Source organism: Dermacentor silvarum, chromosome 1, assembly GCF_013339745.2.
Source record: "Dermacentor silvarum isolate Dsil-2018 chromosome 1, BIME_Dsil_1.4, whole genome shotgun sequence".
In the NCBI taxonomy this organism is placed as follows: Eukaryota; Metazoa; Arthropoda; class Arachnida; order Ixodida; family Ixodidae; genus Dermacentor; species Dermacentor silvarum.
Window position 1 is genome coordinate 82507517 of NC_051154.1, and position 23430 is coordinate 82530946.

The 23430-nt window shown below is 46.0% G+C and overlaps 1 protein-coding gene across 1 annotated transcript in view; it reads left to right on the top strand.

Moving 5' to 3' along the window:
- Positions 1-4788, top strand: part of LOC119431652 (iroquois-class homeodomain protein IRX-6) — a 99193-nt gene extending 94405 nt beyond the window's left edge. The window contains exon 7 of the mRNA XM_037699133.1: positions 328-4788. Coding sequence (XP_037555061.1) covers positions 328-1076 — 749 coding nt within the window. The 3' untranslated portion in view covers positions 1077-4788. The remainder of the gene's footprint in view (positions 1-327) is intronic.
- Positions 4789-23430: the final 18642 nt, after the last annotated feature.

Below are 23430 nucleotides of genomic sequence, written 5' to 3' on the forward strand. Positions count from 1 at the left end.
AAATTTATTACGTTGCATTCCAGGAGGGCGCAGCCGTCCTCCAACGCTCTCCATTAACTCGCCTCAATGATCTTGTACAGTAGCGCCGAATTAGTACACCTGCCATCCATTATATAACTAGCACTAAAACAGCTTTGTCCAGAGACCTGTAGAAACTAAACTGTCAGTCGCTATGACTGAATGAACTAGAGTTTACAAAAGCTTTGTAGTAATTTACTGCGTCAGATCAGGCTACGGTACGATCATTATTAAGAAGCCGCGGTGTTGCCTGAAGGTTAGCATAACTTTTCATTAATCTGGCGAAAATGTTTGCTGGGCCTTTCGCAGATCTTGTGGACGTGGACGACGACTCGCGGTCCTCGGACCTGACCGACCTGCGGCGGCCGAGCGGGACGTCCCATTCCTCTGAGGAGCCCCGACATGGGCTACAGCAGGGCGGCGGCAACTTGTCGGACGCCTCGCTGTCCGACTCCGAGTCTTCGGCGCGGACACCCGCGGCATCGCCCAACGGACATAGTGACGTGTCTTCGGCTCCGAAACCGCGCATATGGTCCATCGTGGACACGGCCACGTCCGGCAGCCCCAGCCACAGCATGCTGTCGCCGGGGACACCGTCGGCTGCCGCAGTGGCGGCACGCATGGCGTCGCTGCAACGCTCGGCGCGGCTGGACTACCTGTCACCGTACCACAAGACGAGCTCGTGGTACGCCAGTACGTTGGGCAGCCTGGGCGGCGGCTCGTTTCCCCTGTCCACTGTGTACAGCGTGCCCACCATCATGTCTCCAGCGGCGGGGCTGGCGCCAGTGTCGGCCGGCTCTCCCCTCACGGACTCGACGACGGCCGCGTCGCTGAGCAGGTTACGGAGTGCCGCCGCCTTCTCTGCGGCCGCCGACATGGTGCTGCCGAAGCCGGCCGCCGCTCCGCCACCGCCGGGGCCCTCGGGTGCCTTCAACCTGAGCCGGCTGGCACCGGCGCGCTCCTCGGCCGCCGCCATTGCGGCCGCCGTCGCCTCAACCAGCAGCAGCAGCAGCCCGTCGACGAGCCAGGCGAGCGCGCCGCAACCCAGCCCCTCATGAGGCAGCGCCCGGCGACGGCTCCGTACTGCTGCCGGTCGCAGCGCCGTCAACCGCGCGCCGGGCCGCCAGGGACACGCTTCTCTTGAGGGATGAGCGCTTCGGACTTCGTCGCCGTGTTTTCTCCCGCGTAGTGTGTGTGTGTGTGCGTGTGTGTGTGTATGTGTGTGTACGTGCCGCTGTCCCAGCGTCGTAGCACTGCATGTAGACTGTGCCGTCAGAATGACGTGCGCGCGCACCTTAGAAGACCTCCCTTCCTCTGGCTGCTGTGCCGTGTGTGCAACTCGCGAGAATTTCGACAGCACGCCGACCTTGTGCTGAACTATCATCATCTCGAGCTTCCTACTCAAGCATGGGGCATTTATTTGTTATCACTAGTGACTTCGCGCTCACTGGGCACCGCTTGGCTACAATGGCAAACTGAAAGATCCCAGCGCCGCCAGCGATCCAGGCTCTGGACGTCACAAAGTCTACGTGGCACTTCCGCGGGCGCGGACAAGCTTGCTTTTAGACGAATGGTTTGTAGCACTCGCTCACAACTGCGAAAGAGAGGATACAGTGCGTGGACCTCTTCCATCCCCTTCGTCCCTTCCCCACCCTTGTACATAGAAACGAAGAAGGAGAAAAATATCTCGTGTCCTGTTTGCTGCCGCCTCACCCTACATTGATGTCATCTTGCATCGTTCACGCAGAGACCCTCTCGACAAGCCTCGCCCCCACGCCCTCTTGCTGCTCTTGTGTACTAGTGTTGAGACAGACACGGTCTTTCTTTTCTTCTTTCGTTGTTGTTGTTGTTAAAGCACGTCAAGAAAGGTCCAGTGCGCCGATATTTTAGGACGTTCGCGTATTTTGTAATGACCGAAGTGGCTTCAAGTCCCTGATGTAGGAAACCCTTTAACGTTGTCTTCATTGAAGCTTACCTACCTGGCCTATTCACTCACGAGAGTTGCGGCGCATTTTTTAGTCAAATACGCAAACCCTTTTGCGGGCCGCAAGCAGATTGCAGCGTTTGTATGATTTTGTCAAGTGTTTTTCGTAAGAAGGCTGTACTAGCTGTCGGATTTACGCTGAACATTTTTGGCAGCTCTGTCTTGATATTCTCTCACTCATAGTTGCGCATGTGAATCAGTGGGAACAACTTTATGTGTTAGCTTCACATGGGTTCGCTAAATTAATACCTGTCTAAATGATTGTAAACAGCACAACAAGCGCTCTGGTGTGTGGTAATCTGGACGGATTTGCGGATTTGTTCCAAATTGAAACATCATTATTTTTTGTTTTTCTTTAGGCTTTTGTTCATTGTTTTTCAATGTGCAAGCAATCGCCATATTTTCTGCTGAAAGGCTCGTGGTTCAATTGCCATCGCAGCCAATATCACATCGCGGTTGTAACACTGTTCATGCTCCACTCGATATACTGTAGGACAATGGCTGATGCTTTTAGCTGGAAGGCGCTGGTGTCTCATTTGAAGGCTTTCCGAGGCCAGGGAATTCAGCCCAGAGCGAGAAAATGAAAGTGTGAAAGATGTCAAAATTTCGCACTTTAGAAACTACGCTGGCATTTGCAAGATGAGACACAAGTTGACACATATCAATACGGCTACGACGTCCAGTGCTTTATCTGGGCTATTTTAGGCTATTTGGGCACAGGCTATATGAATACGTTGAGTCATTGACAGGAAACACTAGGAGGGAAGTTTAGGAGGGGTCACCAAGCATGTACGATCATAAAAGTTCACTTCTCACCATTTCGCAGCTATTATCAAATGTTTCTCAAAGCCAAAGTGATAAGTGCTCCGTAAAGTAGAACGCTCTTTTTACTTAGAAATATTTATTTTGTTGTCTTTTCATTTCTCGTCATTGTGAAGCTCTGCACACGTGTAACATCGCGGGGAACAGATTGAGGTGGCTATGTGAAGTCAGATCATCTGCAGGAGGAAATACCTGCGGCTTACCTTGTGCGGGCTGACGTATGTTTCGTACTGTTTAATGGATGTGCCACAGAGAAAAGTGACCTGTGGGACCCGCTACATGCGCTAGCTAAATTAATGCGAAAAGTTAAAATACAAGGACGATATTTTTCAGTTATTTGTCGAGAATGGTGCAACCCTGATAAAAGGCTATCGTGTAACATGAGAGGGCATATCGGGCAATGTCTTGCACGGTACAAAATTCTTTTGCCGCGTTCTGATGACTCACATACCGGTTCCATTTAGATGTACTATAGAGTTCACTTCTCAGTGAACGGGTTATTCTTTTTTATTGTTTTTCTTTTTATCGCGAAGTGTACGTGGACCAGGCGTTTATGTGAGCGGATGGAAGAAAGAATAATCGCCTAATGATGGACTCGAGAGCTACGGCAAGAGTATTGTTACTTTATTTATGTTGCGGTAATGGGGAAATTGTTAGATCATAGAAATGTCATGTAAGATAAACACACGATGGCTGTTCATAGCGTAACATTGATTTCCATCAAAGACCGGGTTTGCCGAATGTGTTAAAAGCGTCTGAACAACGCACTTAGCCTGAAATTACATAAGCGGAAAATTGCGCCCTGACGCGCTGCTTGTTAATACTTGGTTGTTAAGAGAAGGGGTGCGCACTTTGAGCGACGGCATCGCGTTGGAAGGCCGAGATCTCATACATTTCAGAAGGAGAAGCGGAATATAGGAGACGCACAATAGGGGACTGGATGGTAATAGGGAGGGAAATAGGGGCATAGGGAGGGATATAGTGAAGCCGCAATTGGAATGTTCTCCTCCAAATCACTTTTTTTTTTTTCTTTCAATGTGAGTGGCTGTACTGGATGCCGTCGCAGTCGGAGTGTGCAGGCCTTCTGTAACCTAGGAAGTGTTGGTCATATTGTGCAAAACTGCAGGAAGTGAAAGACATTTTATTTACTATTAGAACTTGGGTTCGTACATTTGTTTTCGAGCATTGCGCATACGTACTTGGAACGCCAAAATTTTGCTGGGCTTTTGACCGCGGCACTTGCATTTCCCGCCTGCCTGGCGATATTTGTGAACTTTGCTGCTATATGCAGGAATCGACGGGTTGATGGAAGTAAGCTGGTGTCTATTTCGTGCGGGGGAATAGACCACACTATGTCTGTCGTTTCGAGTTTTGTACTCAGTCAGTTCGGATGTGTTGTTACGTTACGCCAAGCTGCTTCATGTTGTCAATGCTCTCTGTGCACGAAAGGAAGTTCTAGCCGCTACCATGGTGGGCTTGGCGTTTTACACTGGTGTTTCTATTCTGTTGTTCTCATTCTAGTGCTGTGCGTTACTGTGAGTGACGTGCAAGGCTCTGCATTTTGAGCTGCTAAAAAAAAAAAAAAAAAGCATGGCGTTACCAAGAGGTGGCGTGGAGGCACAAAGAACTTCCCTCTGTAACTTATTCAAAGGCAATGGTGCAAACGGACTGTACATATTTAAAAAAAAGTGAGTGGTGCAGTGTGTGCATAGAACACAAAGAAACAAAAAGCAGGATGGTGAATTTTCGACCCTGAACGCAAAACAGAATGTAAACTCTTCTGTAATATTTTATTGTTTTGTTTTGCGTGTCTTAGTTGTTGATTTCACGTCCTGAACTCTTTATTTCCCTTTCGAGTCGCTGTCGCGACTGGTTCTCTGGCAACCATGACGGTGACAGACTGCGTGTGTAATACAGTAAAATACAACGTGTTGGATTAAAATATAGTGATGATAAAAACATCATATGCTGCTGGTTGTCTTTTTTATTCACTCTTGGTGCGCTTGTGACACATTTTTTGTACACGGCCTCCCGTAACAAAACAGTGATTAATATAACCCGCAACATCATAGGTGCAAAATAGGGCTTCGCATGGCAATTGGATAGGTATTCTCTGTAAGCGTCCTCGCCTAATTGTCAAAATGCATGTGTGAACTGAACTAATGTGCGCGCAACAATTTTATAGAAACATTCGTCGAAAGCATAACGAGAACTGAAAACCGTTTAGGGGCTGTATTTTGTAAGGTTTCCTTTCATCCTATTCTATTAACCATCATCCGTTGAAGCTATATAGGGATGGATCCCGGCGATGGCGGGCGAGCAGTTTCGTGTGAGCCAATGACGAATGACAAAAAGAATTGAAAAAAAAAAAGATAATAGTTACAAAATAAGGCCCCTGATAGACCTCACAAAGCAGTTCGTGCGCAACAACGGTTCGTAATAACGGCACCCGGTCAATTATAGTAAAACATACGGAACGTCAGCAAGAGCGTCGGCCAAAGGGAAGCATTGCATCCGAGCGAAATCTTTGTGAAATCTACTCCTCATGTTAAGGCTTTCAACCCGTCAGCCGATGTTTATTATGCACGCCCGCCGTATTCGGTTGTTTAGCTACATGACCGTAAGTGTTCTTGCACGGAAAATTATCTTGCCGTACTACAGTTAGAAAACAGTTCTCTGCGTTCACGCACGTGGTAGTACTGCTACCGCACGTATATAAGAGCGTTATTTACAATACAGTAGAATATTCGCGACACAATTTCTATGACTACGAAATTTAGAATCTGTAGGAGGAACTGCAAGACTGCAGCAGTGTCGCTTGGCTAATACTTGTGGCAAAAGCGTCAAAATAAAAACAAACGCACATCCAAAGACGCTGTCCTTTGCGTCTTTCTGTGCCTTCTATTTGCTCGTCCATTTGAGCCTTGGTTACAATTAAGTGTAAGATGGAGTACTAACTGGAAGCATAGTGCTTCCAATTTCTCCAATTGGACCCTATAGGGTACCTTACAAGTGTCAATGTGAAACCCAATTTTCATATATATATATATATATATATATATATATATATATATATATATATATATGGAAAATGAGCAACACATTGACAAGGGCGTCTTTTTCTTTTCTTTTCTTATATATTCAGCTTCTGTGGAGCGAAAGAAGACAAGGGCACAAAGAGGGAAAAAATAATGGCTCGTAGTATACGAGCGCTGACTTTCAACTACTTGTAACTTCTGCATCCCTCGTCTTGTTTCGCTCTACGTAAGTTCACGGAACGCCCACTACAACCCGAACTTGCGCTTTGCTGAGTACGAACACTATGTGAACCTAGTATGAGAACGCGTGAGTGACAGAAAGTAACCAGGAGAGCCCCTGCATCCTGGTGTATTCCGTAAGGTGATTATGCTGCTGGTGTCAAGATTTACCAATACGTTTGAGCAGCTCTGCACGTCGCGCATATCTGCATAGCTTAAGAAACACAACTGCATGTTTCCCATATTCTTTCTTGCGAATAATTAAAAAAGCTCGTGAATCTACTGGTATGCTTCAGGCATATTGGCTTTGGAACATTTAAGGCCGCGGCCCTTAGATTAAACGAGTACTGAGACGAGATTCTCACTTGTGATCTTTCTGCACTCAATAATGATCTGAACCCTCTAAGTCGTAGAAGTACTGGCAAGCGTGAAAGCGCCCTAATTTATTCACTGTTTTATTTATTATAATAATTTCTTTTACGAAACAGTTGCTTTTGGTACCCAAGAGGTGGAGGCGTCATGACGTCATGATACAGTGGCTTGCTCCGTTGTTGCGATCGCAGCGGCTGCCACACAAGAGCGCAGCCACACTGCAGGACACGCGCGCAGCACTCGGGTGTTCTCTTTTCTCTCTCTATCTCTTTTTTAAATGAGCAACGTCATCATACCTAGCCACATTGCTACACGACGTCAACAAATGTTGCTCTGTCTCATGACGTCAAGATAGTGACGATGACGCCTGGCCGGCATCTTCGGTACCAACTTTAGTATTCGATTAAAATACTTTATAAAAGTTTTCATACTTGGAACTTGCTGTCATCCTTTTACTTGCGAGAAGTGTGCGGTAATATTTCTGTACAATTTCTGAAATGTCAGTACTCCTTTAAGTATAGCATAAAATTCACAAGTGTACTCGAATCTGTTCAAGTAGTTCGAGTGTGCGAGAAAGCAAACTGAAGAGCAACTTTCAGCTTGCCATCTGGGCTACAGGTACTTTCGCTCTGCAAAGCAAGAATATTATGCTTTTTCCCCATCAAAAGCCCCCTGTGCGGCAAAACTTCAAAACTGAGGACGGCAGGTAATGTGAAATTTATTGTTTTAGGCTACGTTAGGCTCCATGTTTTATGATACTGGCAGCTATTCCAGACCTCGCATCCTGATTGGCTGTTTACCACTTTCCAATGGCTGATGAACACGAACCTTCGGCTCCCTGTGCTGTTGGTGAAAGGCCGTACTCTGAGGTCATGCCACGTACCGTGTATTTGGTGCACGTTAAAACATTGGTGGGGCCGCAATATTAATATGGGGACGGATTACCAGTAAAGCTGTTTATGCTCATACATGGGCTCTTATGAAATCATACATTTTTTTCATACGGCACCACATTACGCCGACACAAGCGCCTCACCGCACCTCCCATGTATCTGCCGCAACCGCTGCTGCAGCCGCGCCGTCATCTCCGACGCGCGTAACGTTGTAAACACAAAAGCGCAGACCACGTGCACAGGCGCCGTCGCCACACGCTTTCCCCCTCTCACCCTACTTGTCTCCATTGCTGCAGCGATGTCGCCTCACACTTTCTCCCTCTCCCCTACTGGTCCCCATTTCTGTGCACGCGCCGTGTCCCCGATACGGACGTAAGCCTTCCAGGGTCAACCCCCCCCCTCCCCTTCCCCTGGGAACGCATGCGGCGCATGTATACGGGGTCTAGAGGTAAACAGCTTTGGCTGTAAAAACCCCAGGTGGTCCAAATTATTCCGAAGTCCCCTCCCCCCCGCTACCGCGTGCCTCATAATCATATCGGTGTTTTGGCACGTAAAACCCCGAAATATATATATATATATATATATATATATATATATATATATATATTATTTTGCGTACAATGGTTTCATCGTATTGTTAAACGCATTGAAAAATTTGTGGCGCATTGTGAGAAAAAGTCTACTCTCCTTTTATAAGGGTTTACACAAGGATTCTCTAGCGCATTTTGTAACCACGAGTATTCATTTGATTTATACATAGACAAAAATGGTCAAATTAGTGCAAATTTTCTTCGTTCCAGAAAATCTTTTGATAAGTTCCTTATGATACACTTGTTCTAACACCTCAACAATGTGATATAGTTGATAGCGCTGCTTCTTTGATAATAGGTAGCTTTGCGGAAACAGAAACAATGTAGAAGGGGGCAATCAGTGCTCTGACCATCTTCCTATTACATCTGAGTACCAAAAATGCGGTTATTTAGGACTTAACATTTTCACCTTGTACGTCAATAATACTATTAACAATAGTCTGCTTGTAAAAAAATCGCATCTGTTGCAGATCATATATTTTGTTCAGGAAAGCCCTTTACATTGACGGTCCATATTATGCCAACACTATACTCATTGACGTTTGGAAATGGTGTAACGAACAAGGGATGTTTCTTAAACACCGAAACTAATGTAGGTCCTCCTATGACAAGGCAAAATGCACCTCTTATTAGTCAGTACACTGTAGGCTTGCAAGTCTGGTGTCGCTTTAAATAGTTGGTGTAACGTTGACCAGCAGTTTTTTTTTGGAAAAGGCACATCAACACTAGTTGAAGATGCACTTTCCGGAAGTTGTACTATCGCGCTCAGTATGAGCTACACCGCGGGAGCGCGTGGCCAAGCGCACTGTAAGGCTGTACAGTGGCGCCGATCGGGACATGTTTTCGAGTTATCAGGGGAGGTTGTGGCTGTTCCTGCGAGTGCGCATCACGTCCACTTGCTTTCTTTCACCCTCGCCCTCGTTTTTCCCTGTGGTGAGACAAGGGCCGGTATTTTGTAGCGATGCCTTTAATGTAATAATGCCTTTTCGCGCTTATCGCGCTTTGTCAGTGGTTGGAGCGGCGGTCCGCTCGCATTATCAACGGGATCAGCCGGCCGTGAGCGGTGGATGATAAGACTAGAGTAGAATAAGTCATAATGCCTTGCTACAAAATCGCGGCCCAGCTTCGAAAATGATAACTACCGCCGTGGCTTGACGCCCAAACTTCGTACTCGATAAGTCGAGCTTCAGAAAACAGGTGATCTCTAGCCTGGTTCTTCAAATAAAGGAAGGCGAGGGTGAAAGCAAGCAAGTGGGGTTGATGCGCACTCGCAGGAACAGCCAAACCCTTCCCTGATAACTCGAAAACATGTTCCGATTGGCGCCACTGTACAACCTTATAGTGCGCTTGGCCACGCGCTCCCGCGGTGTAGCTCATACTGAGCGCGATAGTACATCAAGGCTTGTGTTAAAGAAAATTAATAAAATCTTTTCGACTAGGGCTAAATGTTTTGCAGATCTTTTAGTGAACGGGTCGTACACTCGAATACGTAGCCTATACTATATGCGTAATGTTCGGTCAGCACATTAAATGTAACATTAAAGCTTACTATCTTCAGAGGATTCAACGAAGAAAGGTTAGGTTCATGTTAGGTAGATATTCTATTGAACTTGTCAGTCGAAATAATTGGACGTGGAAATCACGATATTGGTCCACCTGAACTAAATATGAGAAAAATTTATTTCTAATGTCGGTCATCTCCTCGGCGCCAGCTCCATCATCTCAAGATTTCTTGTGTGAACTTTATCACCATGAGACGATAGCAAAACCAACTCCGTACTACCACATTTCCATTATGACCCCAGCTAGTTGAAGGTATCTTTGTTTCGTAAAATATAGTACGATCGAATCCCTGGAAGTGAAGTGTTATTATTTATTGAGGTGCTTAAGCGATTTGTCTTGCAGTGCCACCCATTCTTTTTTTAAATTTCCTTTACTGCCCTACCTGCATCGACCTATAGTTAGTGCCCGCTCCATCGCGTACATACATACATACATCGCGTACATACATACATACATACATACATACATACATACATACATACATACATACATACATACATACATACATACATACATACATACATACATACATACATACATACATACATACATACATACTTAAAGTTACGCTGCTTTCAGCAGGGAGCATATGTACGGATCGCAAAAGGCAAAACGGGCACTTTACTAACACACACAGAAACTAGTACTACCATTTTTTGTCATTATCGACGAACGCCGAAACTTCGATTTCGGCGTTTACCCTGAAAAAGTCAACTAGGGATTACAAAGGTCCGCGTGCCTCAGAAGCAACCACACCAAAAAACAATAAACGGATTCACCGGGCACTCCGAGTATCACAGCGTGATAAAATAAGTGTCTACATAAATATATGGCACCATTATTCACGAATTCTGCTGTTGACTTACGCAACTGGCTACGATCTCACAGATGAGAGGCATTAAAAAGTCAGCTATTAAAGAGACACGTGGTACAATTTAGCCCCGCATTCCGATGGGGGCGGAAGGCAAGAATGCTCGTGTAAAGTGGGTGCGCGTAAAAGAAAACCCGGTGGTCAAAATCCTGAGTCTCCCGCTATACGGCGTGCCTCGTAATCAGGGGCCGAATTCACAAAGCTATTTTGTTCGTAATCGCTGTTTGCCATTGGCCGGCGGCCTGCATGAATAATAATATGTCTAGCAACAAACTTGGCTGGTATCCGGTTTCACGAACATTTATAGTGTAAAAACATTTTTCTGAATCCGGGTCCTGATCTTGGTTCCTGCACATAAAGCCTACACAATTTATTCTGTCTTTTTTTTATCTTTAGTGTAACAGAAGATCCGCCGTAGGGTTTATCGTATCAACAAGTGGGGCATCCAACAAGTTTTCAGCAGGTTCCACCAGGTATAGTTCCAGCAAGCGGAGCAGCCATCTTTCAAACGCGTCGCATGTCGTATCGAACGCAGCATTGTGCACGCCGTGCGTCTCGTCCTTTAAAAAAAACGAGTGCATTTCCGACGCGTTTTCGGCTTGACGTGAGGCTCAGTCGGCGCAACCATTGCACGCCGCGCGACGGCCACAGTGTTACTGCCTAAATGTGCACTACGAGAAGTACGCACTTCGAGAAATTGGCAGTCGAGATTACAGTACGCTTGTCGTGTACCCTGAAACAAACACGCCGGCGTCATGCGGAAAATTCGTCGCAAATGAGCGACCCCTGATTTCCGCTTTATGCAATATTGTCGCACGTTTCTCGATAACTCCCAGTTATCTGACAACAGCCCGTCCGTGTCATTTTGCAGTTGACTGTCGCATTTCACTTCTCATGGTGAATCTCCCGTCGTCGACAACGTTGGTCATTGATTGAGACACCCAGCAATGGCTCGATTCGGAACAAATGTTTGCGCACAGCTTGGGCAACCGCGCCTGTCTGCACGCACGCATTAGTATAAATGCGTCGATATAGCGAATAATACGACATGCCCGACCCAGGGTCAACGTCGCGTGCGTGGCAGGCCGTTCCGTTTGCTGTAATGTAAGTGCAGTCTCCCCATCGACTCTAGGACCTTATGGTGAAACGACGGCGGCTGAAATTACATCAAGAGGGACACGCGCGTGCGCGTCCCGCAAAATAGAGCCGTTAAATAGACGCCTCTGTCCTCTCGTCGAAGCGAAGCGGAGCAACAACATGCTCGTTAAAGCCCGGAGCAAAGCTCTTTACCGCACCGCCTGTATGTAGCCTGCAAAGCTCTAACGCCAAGAAGCACCCTTGCTAAGCGCCGCGTTCGCAGAAAATCCAATCCAGTGTCCCCGTGTAACATGGTCTTAACTGGAGCTTTTCAAAAACTAGGGTGCACTTAGCGAACAGCCTGAAACAGGATTTTTTCGGGTACACTACATGGCAAAAAAAAAAAAAAAAAAAAAAAAAAAAACAAGAAGAACCAGTGGTTGACATAATGCCGTCAGGCTCAGAAACCTTGTGACAGCACAGAAAGGTTTCCTGGGCTGGCTGCTGTTATAAATGGCAGGTGCACACAGGCAAAGTGAAATTGCTCCTCTTGAAAACCGCCAGGCTCTAGCTTCGAGCAAGCCTTCAGAGTAACCCGGTGCACGTTTCCCGTTGTGTGCCTAATAAAAGAAAAGCAAATGACACTTGACATCTCCTTGTTAACAGGCACTGCGGATCCCATTAAGGCAATGCCTTTTAGATTGCCTTCTGCGCATATTGTCGCGACGGTGTTGTGGCGTCAGACGGAGTGTTATAACCTCATTATTTATTATTTTACTCACAGTGGTGATTTACTAAAACAGAGGTGTCTTGGGAAATGCCCTGTTAGTACCTGTGCTGGTAATAATAAGATTCCAACATGATTCATGGTTTATGCTCATGTTGTCTTTGGACACTGCGTCACGCTACCTTAGTAGCGCTGTCATGAAATTAGGTTCTTCATGAGAATATGTACCGGAAATAAGAGGGTGCACGTGCGTCTGAAAGAGTTGGCGTTTGGCGGCAAACACGCCACGCAACGTGGCGCGAGAGTACGCACCCTTTGCATGGGCGTTCTTATATCGGCTGTGCAAGCCCGACCACCACCGACCACTATGAAAATTGGCGAAAGAGCCAAATAAATCTATTCGCTTTAATATCGTGTGGTTCCCTTCAAAAACAAGTGGACGAGAAAGGCACAGATATCCAAGAAGCATCATTATCATCATCATGCTATTTCATGTCCACTGCAGGACAAGGACATCTTCCTTCGATAACCAAGTTATCCCTAAAGCTTTTACCAGCTGATTCAACCCTCTAAGATGCATTGAGATTTTTAGTTGCCTCCACTAAGAGATTAATGCGCAAGAGATAGAAATAAGCAAACGGACACTAGGGGATTGCCGGAGAAGGTTGATAGAATATATCCTTCGGGGCTCGAATAAAATTCACGGTAATTTTCCTTTATGGCAAAGGCACCTGTCACCACCCCGACGGGGCAGCTATTAAAATCTATCTATCTATCTATCTATCTATCTATCTATCTATCTATCTATCTATCTATCTATCTATCTATCTATCTATCTATCTATCTATCTATCTATCTATCTATCTATCTATCTATCTATCTCTGGCTCTGTTTGGCGGAGAGAACCACGGACATGAGAGCAAGAGAGCGACGTTTTGTAATGGGGGCTGGAGATGTTTGCCTGGCCATACGCCTAGCGGGCTACACCAAATGACATACATAGGTTATGCATAAAATTATCCACTCCTGCACCCTCACACTACGTGCACAAGTACGGACATGAGTTGAGCACTGGGCCACTAGGACGTTCGATGTTCTCCACACGTATGCGGCCCGCTCACAACAGCGTGCTGCTTGCATGCACCGACGTCACTCCAAGGGTGAAATAAAAACTAAAAAGCGTTCGAAATTCGACTTTACACTTACTTGCATTTTGGTATCATCTTTATGTGCCCGCCAGTAGACAGGTGAGAGTTGCATAACGGGGCATGCGAAATAGAGTCATTGTAACCTGCAACTTCAAATGCTGATTGAAAAATCGTGCGTACTATCAGAGACGACGGCCGGCCGGGCCGAATTCTCAGCCCTTCCCTATAGGTACCCTGCGCGGAAACTTTCCACAGTGACGGTAGCAATAGCAGCACCAGAACACACAGCCGAGTGAGAGCATGAAGCAAACCTGGAAGGACACGATTATACTTTCTCGGTGACACTGCCGATGAGTTATCGCGAGTCACGAGTTCCCCAGATCTGCAAATGTCCAACTGCGCATGTCGCGCTTAACAAGGCATGGTCACGCTCGAACGCGGAATTGGGCGCACTCTCAAGCTTGATCCTGGGCAAAGCTAGGCACATATAGCGCTCCGGCGAGAAATGAAGCATGGGCTTATCTATTGGCATGTGGAATGTCGTTTACTTCCTTCACAACTTTGGCGAATGATGTCGGCGTCACTGAAGATATACAAAAAGCATTGCTGTGATATTTGACCGTAGTATGCGGCGTACAAGTGAAGGTGGGTTCACACGAAGAAACAATATGCGGACCGAAGGCGACCTGAGCGAATCGCTAGGCACGAAAGGGCGCCGCAACTGCTTCTGGGGGGAATTTTTTTCACAAGTCATTTCACACCTTGTTCTCTGAATAAATTGCAAGTTTGATCGTCCCACCGCGCGAGTATACCTTGTTTCTCATTTTGCATACAATTCTTGTGATCTCCATACCACGATGCGATATACACCTTGCACTGTGGTGTCTGACTCGTTTGCATTCTTATTGTGCCTTCGTCCACGCAATTTCTTCATTGTTACCTTCTGAAGAGGAAAGAGGCCCACGGATACGCCTGGAATCACACTGGTTTGTCGATAATTTCTTGACGTGCCTAAGTGCCAGTGCACGAGGCATTAAAATTGAGCAACAACCAGCATAGATTGGCAAGCTAAAGCCACTTGCAGTATAGCACTAGGGATGGTCGATTAATTTTTTTATTTGGTTAACAATTAATAATTCATCATTTAGCCTTTAATCGATTAATCGCTTTCGATGCAGGGTTTTTCATCGATTAATTTATTGTTCGAAAATTTATCTATTCTATTCTATTTATCTATCGACAGTTATCTATTTTGTAGGACCCTATTTTAATGTTTCAGAGGTATAACCAAGTTTGAAACACAACTACATAAACTTTTGATGAAGTATCATCTTTAATTTGTTAAAGGCTAAATATAGTTGGCACTAGTGGCTTTTGACAAGGTATACAATATATGTTATAAAATGGCGCTTAGTGCAGTATAGTTAAACAAGAAATAAGAAAAACGGCAAAAGTGAAAGCTGCAGCCCAACTGAAATATGCAAGAAATTGCAATATGCACACGAGAAAGAAAATTAATGGTTTAGGATTTTAAACCACATGCTCTTTTCTGCAGAGCGAAGGAATGACAGTTGGCTTGGATGTTTGGGTGAAACCGACACCTTCTTTGTAATGGCCCAAACAACTAGCATGCGGGAATAGATGCTCGGATGCTATAGATTTGCTAGAGCCGACATGGACTCCATCGCTATGTCAAAATGCATGCTCCAAACCAGCGCGCATGCTGTGCCATGGCTTTAGCGGACTGGGAGTAGCCCGACGATCAACGATTGCTATAGTATGCCTTGAATTGCGAGGGAATTTTAAGCCTCCGGCTTCCGGCAGCGTGGTGGCGTGTGCGGTGTGGGGGAAGAGAGGGGGAGCGCTCGGCTCGGCGTCACTCGGGACTCGGAAAAACAGCCGACAGTCGCTCTACCCCAGCCGCACAGTCACTGCTCGTGCGCCGCCATTCGGGTACCATTTCAAAATTTTCGCGACACTCCTGTCAAACTCTCGAAAACGATTAATCGAACAGGTCCAATCGATTAAGTCGAATAAATGAAAGGTTGACATCGATGAAGATTAATCGTATTGCTGGATAGTGTTAATCACTGAATCGATTAATCGTTCATCGATGTTACCAACCCTATATACCACTGAGGCTTTGTCAATTGCAAACTTTCGATGGCGAACAATAATTGACTCTCATCCGCGAAATGTTTCTTCTGCCTGTAAACCTCAGCTGTATGCAAGTTTCTATGAAGTGTCGTTTTCTTTGTATTTATCTGGAAACATGGTGGTGCGCCTGACAAGGGAGTGAGTGAACGCCCATTGCCCGTGTATGAGGCCGCGGGACGTTTCGCGAAATATTTGTAGTGTATCATTCGTCAATACGCGTACTTTGTTCATATTTGTAGTTGTACATTTTGTTTTACAGAGCAAAAAAAATGTTTTTTCAGCTATGAACACGCAGCTGGGTCTAGCAGAAAGAGCGCATGTTCAGGAATAGTGTAACTCATGGAAACACAATAGGTATCTTGCTGAAGTCCCAGTGTTTAAGTGGAATACAACACAGTTCAGAGGTTTGAAAATATTTGCGGTGGAGAACTCAAAGATTTTGCGAACGAATATCTTCGCATATCAACATATCTCAATGTGAAAACATAAATGATAATACAAAAGAGTGCAGTTTCTGATGTTACTCTTCGGGGAATGCAAAACCAAGCAATAAAGAAAAGCGTTAGAATAAAATGCGTAGTGGATTGCAGGGTCCGCCCCCGCAGTTCCTACGAGACCGCAGAATCCGGTCGTCGACCCACTGAACATTTCACGCCGACCCTAGCAAGATGACCGCATACAGCAGTCGAAGATGCGGGTATTGTGGGCTCAAAAGCAGTGCAAAACACGTAGCGCGACATCGACGGCTACTCGGATGACCGCATAACCTGAATTATGTCATTATCGCACGCGGGCTACCGAGAGTACCGGCGTCATTCAAACGTCTTGCCTCCCGCAATAGATCGAAACCAGACAGTAAGTTCTCCAGGTGAAAAAAAAAAAAAAGAATGTACACCATGCTTTATTATCGGTAATGGCATGTGCTGATCAGAAAACTTGAAATGTGATAATTTTCTCCGTTCGCTTTCATAATGTGCTTTCTTGACTCGACTGACGTTATCACTCTAAATAATGCACAATTTAAAATACGCTGGCCTTTTGCATTGGCCCGTATAAAAATCCCATTAGGGCAACTTTGTACTAAGCTTTTAGTTGCCGAGAGAACCATAATCGACTTCCACGTTCAGTTAGTAAGCGAAACGAACTGATTCTCCGTGCGGTCTGTTATTTCGTATGTGAAAATCGTAAGGCGCTGTTTTTATGGTGTACCATTTGTTTGATGATACTGAGTTGGCAATCCTGTGCCTCTTTACTGAGCACACAACAGTGGACTATTGATTGGTTCGACAATATACAATACACAACTTCTTGGTTTTTGCGCGATAGGCTTATTGCTCACTGTTCCAATTGGTGCCCGTCAGATGACGGTCTTGAAATTCAATACCCGGCGGTTGCACCATGTTGCGATTGGGCTATGGGGTTTGTTGCTGTGATGACATATGATGACGTATGCGACGCCGCATTTCGTGTTTGGTGTACTCACGCGTGATTCGGCGATGGCGTTCTTAAAAATTGTGAAGCGTAAAAGCACATTGTACATGCTACGACTCTTGACGTTGCCGATCGCTGAGCACGAGGCCACGGGTTCTATTTCCGGCCACGGCGGCCGCGTTTCTATAGGAGCGAAATGCGAAAACACTCGTGTACTTAGAGCTAGGTGCACCCTAACGATCCCCAGGTGGCGAAAATTGATCCGCAGCCCTCGTCTACGGCGTCTCTCATAGTTCCCAGTATTGCTTTGCGTTGTTAAATCCAATGAATCGATCAATTATTCAGCGTAGCCAATCCTTGTTTGTGCAAAGATCTGGACATGCGCTTGTCCCTGTCGATTCTCTCATTCTTGTTATTTTGCTGTGCCACAATTCTGGTCAACAAAGATGCACCAACTAGCCCAGCAAACGTGTTTTATTGAAATTACCATCCTCCTGATTGTGTCTGTGCTTCTTACTTTCTTTATCTATACTTTGCTGTCACTTTACCTCCTCCTCCCCTTTCTACCCAGCCTAGGGTAGCAAACCGGATCTTCCCATCTGGTTAACCTCCCTGCCTTTCCCCTTTCTTCTGTCTCTCTCTCTCTCTCTCCATCCTCGTTGCACTGAATTTCATGTGGGGCCTTTCTACAGGGAGACTTGCGAGGTGGTGGGTAGGGGCCCCGGGGAAGTATCTTACGTGCACGCGCATTGTTTTCAATGGTAATGTGCGTTCTGATAAGGTAATCTTGAGCGATTGCAATAACAGATGAACGCTGGCTTAAGTCAAGCGCTAGCATTCATCTTCCGTTCTATTACGTCAGGGTACTCACCGGCGGCAAGACCTTCGATTCCTGCATGGTGTGTGATCCGTACTCAAGTAAACCCCACAATCTCAGGACTTCAGAAAAAGTCGGACTTACCGTCATCTACACCCAAGAAACTTAGTTTACTCCTCTTGTATGAGAAATACAGCGACTGCACACACGTCCGTACTGATGGCTCAACTACATCAACCAGTTCTGGTGACGCTGTAGTTATAGCAACAAGGGGAATAACCCAACGGTTCAAGGCTTCCCATATCACTACGTCTACAGCTGCAGAGCTCGCGGCTCTCCACGGTGCGCTTCATGTGATCAATACAGAAAGTCCTGGAAAACGGGCAGTCTTCTGTAATTCAAGGCCGGCCTTACAATGTGTACAATTGTTTCTCTGACATGGAGCTCACGATCAACTGAACTGCGAAATCGTGGAACTTATCCATCACATGAGAGAAAAAGGCCATGATATTTCTTTTCAATGGATACCAGGCCATTGTGGTATCAGTGGAAATGATGACGCAGATAAACGAGCTCGGATGTTAAACCAAGAGGTCCGCTGCTTCCCCATTCCTCTCTCAAGCACAGACGCTGTGAGACAGCTTCACATTCTAGCACGCACACTCTCGTTAGCTGAGTGGGATACAGCAGATACAAGGTGCACCAGACTGTACACACTAAACCCTTCGCTGCAACTCGGACCTCCGACCGGACTGTACCGATGCCAAGCGTCTCTTCTGTGTCGGTTGTAGTTGAGAATTGCCTTCACGACAGTTTATTCAACGGTAATTGGAATGGCTGGCAGTCCTGCATGGGATGTCTGCCGTTGCGAGAACATTGAACAGCTATTGCGCCACTGTCCTCAATTTGAAGCACAAAAATAATCTATGTCCAAGGCATACAGGAAACTAGATGATCATCTTCTGAGCGAACAGACAGTACTCGAACACCGTCCCCACCAATCATCGGCACAAAAGTCAGTAAAGGCACTTTTGTGCTTTCTGAGAACGGCTGGCTTGTGCGAGCGCCTTTGACTCTGTAGTGCTGTCCGTGCACGTCTCTCTGCCCTACTCCCTCTCTCCCTTCTTTCTATTCCCATTCTCCCTTCCCCCAGCGTAGTGTAGCCAACCGGACTCATGACTGATTAACATCCCTTGCCTTCCTTTTATCTCTCTCTCTCACACAACCTCGTTGTCTTAATTAGCCCGAAACTGTCCGTTATTATCTGACCCTTACCAAAACGCTAAGAACATATATGCGTCTTTGTTTGTTACCGCCGTGGTAGCTTAGTGGATATGGCATTGTGCTGCTGAGGTCGCGGGTTCGATCCCGACCACGGCGGCCACATTTCTTTGGGGTGAAATGCGAAAAGACTTGTGTCCGAGACAAATGTAACGTCCTAATCAAATGGGGAAAAAGTATACGCTTGTAGTTTTGAGGCGTCACGTTTAAAGACGTGCCTTTCTTCACCCACGCTCTTGCATCACAAGTTCCCAGCCGTTGCTAAGGCGACCGACACGCTGCTGCTTTTTTATATCGCGGCACACTGGGATGTCATGCACGCATTGAAGAACGGCGGTCTAGACTTTGCGGAAGCTGCGCCACTTTCGTATAAATTATTTCTAGCGGTGAAGTTGTAGGTAACGGTATGTAGTGCTGCAGGTAATGCGGCTTTCTATCCAACCTTTAAAGCATGCAAATGCTTCAGTGTCTTGCATATGTTTTTTTTTTTAAATTGTCGACAACTACAACGGGCTGCGGTCATTAATTATTACCCGTAGATTATTACACCCTGCAGGCTCCCATCAAAATCACGTGATTTAATTTTGTTGTACCAGAACATAAAATGAAAGTATCAAAGGGTAAGCCTGTTAGCTTAGGTTCATCGTCGAGGCGCACACACAAAACAGGGCAAAATAATTTAAGCAAATTTGCCGTTCAATAGTGTTCAACGCATACAGATGGCTTACGAGTTCAGGCTGCGGTGAAGGACGTTGTCGCCGACTGGCGGCAAAGGGAGAAGGTGTTGCTCAAGCGTGTAGTCTTGCCCACTTATTTATATAAAGACAGCTTAATATAGGATTATCGACGTCACGAGCGGCAGCAAAATAAGCCAATAAACTATACTCTCGTTTGTTTTGCGGGCGTCGCGAAAATACGACCACGATGCGTTTAAACGTTCAACTTTGTGCGACGTTTGCTTGCGCCCTGACTTATTCGTTTATGAATGAATGTGCACGAAAGCGGCTCACCCGCCTCTTCAAATGTCATTCCCTGAGTTGTGGCCCTTTCTCGAAAAACAGATTTAAAGAAAAGAAGAAGAACTGAACGCGAAACAAAGTAAGTGCATGCGTGCTCTCGCATTGCTAGCTTTCTTGCTCTTTATTTTCGGCGCTGCTGCAATGCGTCTATTTTCAGTATTGGGTGGTTCGACGTCACGGGTGCCCGATACTCCACGAGAGACGGAGGCCGGGCTTGCGCGTATGTCGATCATCATTTCTCTTCGTTCTTTTGCTTGAGAGCAGAGTGAGCTGGCTTAATAAAACTGTCAGCCATCCACTGGAGTGGAGATGGAAGACCAGCGAAGTTGTACTATGTTGTGAATTATGTATTTCCAATTATAACTATTAAGATGTGATAATGTAATTGGTTATTTGAACTATTAAAAATTATATATATATATATATATATATATATATATGATCCGGTGGTTTTCATCTATTTAGTGACCACAGGGACCATTGCCTTATGGTCGCTACGGTAAACCGCCATATAGGGTGTACGGCAAAGGTTGGCACGTTCTTCACAAACACGTTCGGTGCGAACGCGGGCAAAACGCCGCCGCCGTCGACAACAGTTGTGCGCGTTGTTTGTGTGACCGCATGCAACCGCTGTCAAAACGCTGGCTACGTGACGGAACGGCTAAACGCCGTTGTGACACTGTTAGGGGAAAGGCGGGCGAGAGCCCAGAGAGAGTCGGCAGCACAGGCGGCAGATGCCAGCAGGGCTGCGCGCATGCGCCGCAGTGGGAGAGCGGGCAGAGCGATGTCGTATACATGCCGAAAGGGCTCGATAACGTTTTACTGCCACGTAAAAATGTTTATCATGCGCAAATAAATACATGCTCACCGGCAGGTGCGAGTAGCGAGGGCCTGAGCGAACGGAAGGCAGCCATCTTCTATTCCTTTCGGAACGGGACAGTCTGTGGCTATTTAGAAAAATTTTCAGTTTTGTTTGGCATATTAATGCATTTTTTTCGCGTACGCGTCACTTTGACGTGGTGAGTTTTCACGGTTTTATGAGGTCGCGTGACAGACAGGCGAAGTGGGCGTAGCCAGAAAACATTGAACAATAGCAGAGAGCTAATGGTGAAAAGGCATCCAATCAGGAATGATTATTTTTTGCGCGGTTTAATCATGCATAATCAGTGTGAACACGTTATATCAGATGAGAAGCTATCGTGGTTTTCGTGACGTCGCGTGACAGACAGGCGAAGTTGGCTGTGGCCCGAAAATGTTTTGACCAATCGTGGAGGCTGATTGCAGAAATTGGAATCAAAACAGTTTGGAATCATTTTACGTTATAGCGCCCCTGCAAATCGACGGTCGGCAGACTGGTTTCGTCGGCGTCACGAAAGCACGTCACAGTGCGACGACCTGCGGTCATCGGATGTGTCGGCATGCTTTTCGACCTAGTATGACAAATTGGTATTTTAGCGACACTGTCTGCCGATGGTGTCTACAGATCACTGGCTTCGGCATCTTTTCGACACATACATAGGTGTAACGGTATGGCGTGTGACACAGCAACATCGATGAAACCGCACACGTGCGTCTGCATGGCGGCATGAACATCTTTCGCAGGCTGACCAATAAAGAAACTACCACCCTCTTGATGTCACGCGTGGCCATCTTGGCGTAGCACTCATGGTAAAAGGATTGGAAAAGCCCTGGAGACAAGCGCTTAACTTCTTTCTTTCTTTCTTTCTTTCTTTCTTTCTTTCTTTCTTTCTTTCTTTCTTTCTTTCTTTCCTTCTTTCTTTCTTTCTTTCTTTCTTTCTCCATTAACTTGTGGTTTCCCCTCGGCGCGTAGCGCTGTGCGATTCGGCAAGATCGATGAGCGTCACGGTATTTTGTATAGACATCGCACATGTTTATTAAGATATGTTTAAATTGTCAAAGGGGGTTTAGGTACACTTTAATGCAATAGCTGGAATCGCTGTTTCAGGCACTCCCGTCTGCATGCAAACACCATCGTCATCCCTAAAAATAATTATCTCAGAAGCCTTGTGACGTCATTATTTTGTGTAAGAATGAAGGCCTCGTTATTATGTTTGGTGCTTTGTATAGCAAAAGTAGCCTATGAATGCAAACGCTGGAAAGCAAATGTTTTCTCAGAACAAGAATTTATTAGGGAAGAGATTGGCTGGACTGGTATGCTCTGGCCTGCAACTCTGTACAGGGGAATGAGGAAAGGGGACAAAAAAGAGAGATCAAAGATGATAATGAAGACAGCAAAAGCCTTGCTAATTATTCATCAGTATTTTTCATATTTCCTGCTGAAATATTTTGAGAAAAATAGCGGCACGGATTTTGGGAATCGGCAATATTTGCGCAAGGGTACTTACTACATGCACACGAAGTACGCTGTACCATGATGTTTCGTCCGCCTCGGTGCAGCTTATGAGCAGATATAAGCAGATAAGCACGCGCACGTACTTGGGCTTACCCGCATGCTCGTACGTACCGAGTACTTGCCGAAGTACTTTAAGATCGGATAGTATCGCTGCATTTAAGGCCTGACTTCAACTCGACAGTGACACATATACTGGCACAGATATGAAAGCGCTACATCGCGTGCTGCCACAGGTATTTACTCCAAGTGACATTGCGCCGAACGCTGCCTGTCTTACGGCGTGAAATATTACGCCATAGGCAACACTATAGCCGCCTAGCATATTTGGCAAAGCTGCGATTTGTTACAGCAAAAGCACTCATGCACACTAATGAAATTTGCATTCTTGGGAGTGTTTTCTAGTGTCCCTGACTCACCCCCTCACCCCCATAGAAGAGGATGTTTTAGTAAACCAGTCTACCCATATGAAAGGGTATTTCGTTGGAAGTGCAACTTTTCCCTCAAATTGTGCCCTACGTTCTTTTTTCTTTTTTTTACAGTAAAATCTGCTATGATCTCATCATTCTGCTCGACGTTTAGACATCTGCCAGTGGCGCCGGTGTCTGTCGAAGGAATCCCAAATTCATTTGCGAGACGTTTATAAAGAAATAAAGCAAGGAAAAGCTGCGTAGTGCCCTGCCTGGATTCGAACTCCAGCCCTACAGATTGTCATTGCAGTTGGAAGTTCTCCTTCTCAGCCAGTCCACCTATGCCACGACAGAGAAGAATACAGCACCTGGAGAAGCAGTCGTGCCGCTAGCTTCAATGACTGACGCCACGCTCTCTAGCTTATCTATAAACCAGCACTAGAGTGAAAAAATTTAAGCGAAACTAGCAGTGAGAACTGAAAAGCAGGATAAGAAGGAGAGGGAAAAATAGTCGTGTCTTCCCACTTTACTACCGGGACGCGCCATCTCTAGAACGAATTCTGTGTTCTTCCTAACGGCAGGAGATTGCTCTGCACGCATTTACTTTTAAGCGAAACTTTAT